Source organism: Vitis vinifera, chromosome 18, assembly GCF_030704535.1.
Source record: "Vitis vinifera cultivar Pinot Noir 40024 chromosome 18, ASM3070453v1".
Taxonomy (NCBI): Eukaryota; Viridiplantae; Streptophyta; class Magnoliopsida; order Vitales; family Vitaceae; genus Vitis; species Vitis vinifera.
The window spans coordinates 23,265,828-23,270,835 of record NC_081822.1 but is presented as its reverse complement, the minus strand read 5'-3'; the positions used below and the strand labels follow the sequence as shown (position 1 = coordinate 23,270,835).

Genomic DNA, 5,008 nt, shown 5'->3' with positions numbered 1-5,008 from the left:
GTTGTATCGGATATGTGGAATAAGTTGTAGGTACTAGAGAGCAAGTCTTTAAGGTAAAACAATCAAGTAAATTTGTGTCACTTGTTTTCATATAGTGGATTTAGATTAGAAATCTTAGACCCTATGGTTTTTTATTCCATGTAAAAAATTCCTTTGTCTTATTGCTTGTTTCTATGATTATCTTGATTCCTTTAATCATGGTAATTATTCTTGATATCTTGCAGGTTAAATTTGGGTATTTAATTTTTAATCCTTATATTATAATTTTTAAAATACATCCATTCACCCCCTTTGGGTGTTTCTCTACTGGACCCTGGTTTTTCACACCCATTTTAGCCAAATCAAAGAGCCTTCTCTATAGCAAACGCCCATAGGCATGGAATGATAGAGGCGAACTAGAGAGAAGCGAGACCAACATGCTATGTCAACAATCGATGGAAGAATATAATGTTTCTCAATAGTCACCACAACAAAATGCTCTCAACCTCTTCTTCTTATACACCTCCAAGACACAGTCATGAGATGAATTGATGTCTTCTTTTTTCTTCTTCTTCATCATGGGTAGAGTCATAGTTGTTGAAAAACTTTCCTTTTGAGGGGAATCTATGATTTTTTAAAGATTTCTCAGTTTGGTTATTGTTTGGTGTTTTTTGTTGTGACTTAATAGGAAAAAAAACGATTTTTAGGTTTAACTTAGGAATATTTTGGTAACTTTGATGATTTAATCGAGTAACCTCAAATGATTCAACTGTGTCAACCTAGAATCACAATCGACTCAACTGAGTTTAATTGGTTCCTAGTTGAGCTTATGCTTAAGATGGTATCAGATATCAAACTTGGCACGGAAAGGGCCAAGGCGAATATGAATTAATTGAGTTGTGCCAAACTCAACCGATACTTTGAACCTTGCTTCCATGTTGTTGCACTCCACCCCCTATGAAAGAGAAAAAATGGTAAAAATAAGCGTTTGGCCTAGGATGTATTTGGTGGTGTAATGTACATATTTTTAAATTTCAGTGTTTGTATCATAATTTCATTTATTTGTAATCTTATATCTTGATTCAATTTGTTTGTACCATTGTTTGATGACCTAAATCTCGGCATACATATTCAACGGTTTGGATCTTTTGTTATATAGGTACCACTATCGTACATTAGTATTTTTGTAGAAATAAATAATAAAACCAACAGCATTTAAGCCTCAAGCCAGTTTCATCGCTACAAATAAAGAAGAAACACAAGAAATGTACAGATAAAGATTTAAATCTTTCATTAAAAGTGTAGTTGGATAAGGTCAGTCTCCATGTCCCTAATTCATTTTTTCCTCCTCCATCTTTTTTGTCTTCCGAAAGTCCTCACAAACCATTCATGTTTCCTTGTGGTCAATCTGTACCCCATAAGAACTCCAATTACCAGCCCGCTTCCATATCCCAACAATACAATTATCCAGTCAAGTTCACCTGGGGAACTTTGATCAGAGGTTGAAGGAGGTGGCGCTGATGCCTCTGGATTTCCACAATCCCTTGACAAAGGGTTCCCACACAATCCTAAGTTCCCATCAAATGAGCTATTTGGAAATGTACTAAATTGATTTGCTCGTGGTATAGGACCCTTCAGATGGTTGTGGGACACATTGAAGAACTCAAGGAACGTGAGCTGGACTAGTTGTTGGGGTATCTCGCCGGAGAGTTTGTTCTGAGAAAGGTCCAACACCTCCAACTCCATCAGGTTCACCAAGGATGTTGGAATTTGACCTGTAAGAGCATTGTTGGAAAGGTTGAGCAAATGAAGCCCCTTGGCTTTCCCAATGCAGTCAGCCATCTCTCCTACAAATTTATTGCTTGAGAGATCAGCCGCTGTGAAGATGTCGGGGATCTTCTCATACACCCTTTCCATGCCTTTGTTTACCATTGTCATTGAGCATGTGTAGTAGGCTGTCCACAAATGCCTTGAGACCTGAAACTTTATGCCCACCTGCATGTATGTTAAGTGTTTTGATTCCAAAATTTTCATGGCATCCCAGCTTTGGAAGTATTCCCATGGAAAATTACCAGTAAAACCATTATGAGAGATGTCAATGATACGCAGCTTGGGAAACCCAAAATTGGTTCTGGGTCCTCGTATTTCACCATGGAATTTGTTGGACCGCAAAATGAGAACCTGCAACTTCGGAAGAGCTCCCAACCAAAAGGGGAAGGTATCATTTATTTGATTATTTCCAAGATCAAGCTTCTCAAGCATCAGACAGCTCCCCAGTGATGTTGGTACTTGCCCTTCTAGATGGTTTCCACCTAAGTCGATCTTCATCAAATTGTTTCTGCTGGTGCAAGCTTGAGGAATGACCCCATACAAGTTGTTGCTTCCAAGATTCAGTGCATTCAAAGAACTGCTGAAGTTGGCCAGACACAGTGGAATCCTACCACTCACACTGTTACTAGAGAAATCAAGTAACCGAAGAGAACTCATGTTGCAAAAAGATGGTGGGATTTCTCCGCTCAGTTCATTCTCTGAGACTGTGGTGGAATTGGGAGGAATCCTTGAAGCATGTTATAGCTGAGGTCTAAAATGCGTAGCCTAGACCATGGAAGAACAACGGGGTGGTTCTGATCAAAGCCTGTGAGAAAGTTGTGGGAAAGGTCTATATATGCTAGAGTTTCTTTGCTTGTGTTCCACAACCATTTTGGAATTGGACCATGGATTTTGTTTTGGCGGAGGAGGAGCACCTCCAGCTCATCTTGGTTCTGCAGGAAATCAGGGAACACAGTTACGTTGCATGAATTCAATCCTAAAGCTTTGAACGTAGGAAGAGTAGTAGCGTTGATGTTGATGCTACTAAGCAATGATAAACTGTTATTTGATAACTGGAGTTCAATGAGATTTTTCATCTCAGATAAGATATTGAGGTCCACTGTCCCATTCAAGTAATTTGACTCTAGATAAAGACATTGAAGATTCACTAGTCCAAATAACGAACTTGGGATTGGACCCTCCAATCTGTTTCCTGCAAGATACAAACGCCTTAATCTGGTCAGATTCATTAGCCAAGATGGGATTTCACCAATAAATTGGTTGTAGGAAAGGTCTAAAGTATCTAGTTCTTTTAGATTTGAAAGAGAAGGGATCTGGCCACTGAAAGAGTTCCTTGAAAGGTCTAGACTGGTTAGCTGGATAAGACGACCAAGGGAAGATGGAATCAACCCAGATGTGAAGTTGCATGAACTGATATTCAACTCAACCAAGGAGTCAAGGTTTCCGATTGAAGTTGGTAGCCGACCAGAGAAAGATGTACCAGCAAGAGCCAACAACTTAAGAGAACTGGTGTGATGGAACTCAGGAAAAAGACCAGTCAAATCTGGATTATTTCTCACACTGAGAAATTGTAGGCTTGATAGATGGAAAATACCTGTTGGGAATTCACCATGCAATCCACAATTTTCAAGCAAGAGAGATGTCAGAGAAGATAAATTTGCGAAGACATCAGGTACTCTAGAAGAAATGTTCACCTCGTTGAGATGAAGTTTCTTGAGCTGGGTTAAGTTCACAACCAGATTTCTCAAGTTGGGTTTGTGGAGGTGCAAAGGGTTTGATGAGAGATCAAGGAAAACCAATTTGGACAGCTCCAGGATCTGTGATGAGATTTGGCCAGAAAATCTGGAAGAGGACAGGTTGAGACTTGTCAGCCTTGAAAGCTGACCAACCCCATGTGGGATCTTGGAGTAATTGAAATCATTATCAGAGAGGTCAAGCCTCAGAAGATGAACAAGACGGAAGAGGCTGCTGCTAGAGTTGATAGAACCATAGAGACAACTGCTAGAGAGGTCAAGGCCGATCACATGGCCATTGTTGGTGTCACACTCGACGCCATCCCATGAGCAGCAGTCACTTCCTTCTCTTTCCGGCTGCCACATTTCAACCTTTGGATAAGCAGAAGGATCACCAGAAGCAAACTTTTCAATCAAAAAGCTTTGCTTGAACTCAAGCAATGCGGAGCTATCACTACCATGGCACAGTGGGTGCTGCACTACAGAAGGGGAAGAATCAGTCACCATTAGATGAAAACCCGAAAGTAAAACGAGAAAGCGCATAAACATGAAGAGATAATACAGAGTTGATGACCCCATATTCTTCTCCATCTCTAAAACACACTGGGATATATAACAAGTAAGCAAACGCTGGTGATGAGACTTAATAGCCAGGAGCCATCCATAAGCTGCAGTGATGGAAACCCAGTTCCAGAAAGGCCTCTTCTCAAGTCCTTGTAACAACTAAAAATTCTCGGATACGTGGTTTCTGTACGCTCATGGGGGCACAAAGCAAAATGTTGAATCCTCGGATTATACCCACCATCCAAACTTTCGTGTGATGTCCTCCAACACTCCAAATGGAAACTGTGTTCATTTTTTAGGCAAGTTGTCCCTCTCCTAAATGACTCCATTGATGCTCCGGTCAAGCCCAACTGCCATAAACGCGACAAGTTCTCTCTATCTGCCATTGTCTGATTGGAGACGTACACGGACACTTTTGTCAAGGACTCAAAGTTCAATTGTCAAGCGTGAAGATACCGGCAAACGATGATTTGACGGGACAGAAACAGTAACCATGGTTGGATCCCTTTTCAAACTGGCTGGTTAAAGTAATCGGCCTTTGATGTCTAAACTACTGGTGGCTTAAGAAATGAAGAATAAAAGCCTTAATTAACCTTCTGGTTGGTTATTAAAAACAGAAAACAAATAATGAAAAGGGGATAAAATTTTTTAAAAAAATTGGTACATTAAATGGATGAATAATGAAGCCAGGCTGTATGGAAAAGTTTGTGAAGAAATGGGGAAATTTTGGCCACGTGTCGAGCTGTCAAATGGGAGTATGTATTGGGACTTCCCTTTTTTTTGAAAAAATATTTATATGGAGAGTACATGAACATTTATTTCAATGTATAAATGAATCCCATATGGGTCTTTTATACACCTCCCTCTGTGACCAACGGTCCACACTAAATTGGCCTTACTTG

General features: G+C 40.1%; 2 protein-coding genes across 2 annotated transcripts; both read right to left on the bottom strand.

The window, feature by feature from the left end:
• Positions 1-823: 823 nt before the first annotated feature.
• On the bottom strand, positions 824-2,466 carry LOC132253141 (receptor-like protein 33). Its single transcript, XM_059734549.1, has 2 exons — positions 1,414-2,466; positions 824-934 (listed from the first exon to the last, which is right to left on the bottom strand). Exons 1-2 carry the CDS (start codon positions 2,464-2,466, stop codon positions 824-826), a joined length of 1,164 nt encoding a protein of 387 aa, XP_059590532.1.
• A 29-nt stretch (positions 2,467-2,495) lies between these two features.
• Positions 2,496-4,133, bottom strand: LOC100267998 (receptor-like protein 7). The gene has a single exon (XM_019216288.2). It carries the CDS (start codon positions 4,131-4,133, stop codon positions 2,496-2,498), a length of 1,638 nt encoding a protein of 545 aa, XP_019071833.2.
• Positions 4,134-5,008: the final 875 nt, after the last annotated feature.

Bases quoted from the DNA above. Each gene is read 5' to 3' on its own strand.
- LOC100267998 (XM_019216288.2), bottom strand. From the start codon at position 4,133: ATGGAGAAGAATATGGGGTCATCAACTCTGTATTATCTCTTCATGTTT.
- LOC132253141 (XM_059734549.1), bottom strand. From the start codon at position 2,466: ATGAGTTCTCTTCGGTTACTTGATTTCTCTAGTAACAGTGTGAGTGGT. The intron at 935-1,413 runs GTAATTGGAGTT...TCTCTTTCATAG, and splicing joins TGGGATATGGAAGCGGGCTG to GGGGTGGAGTGCAACAACAT.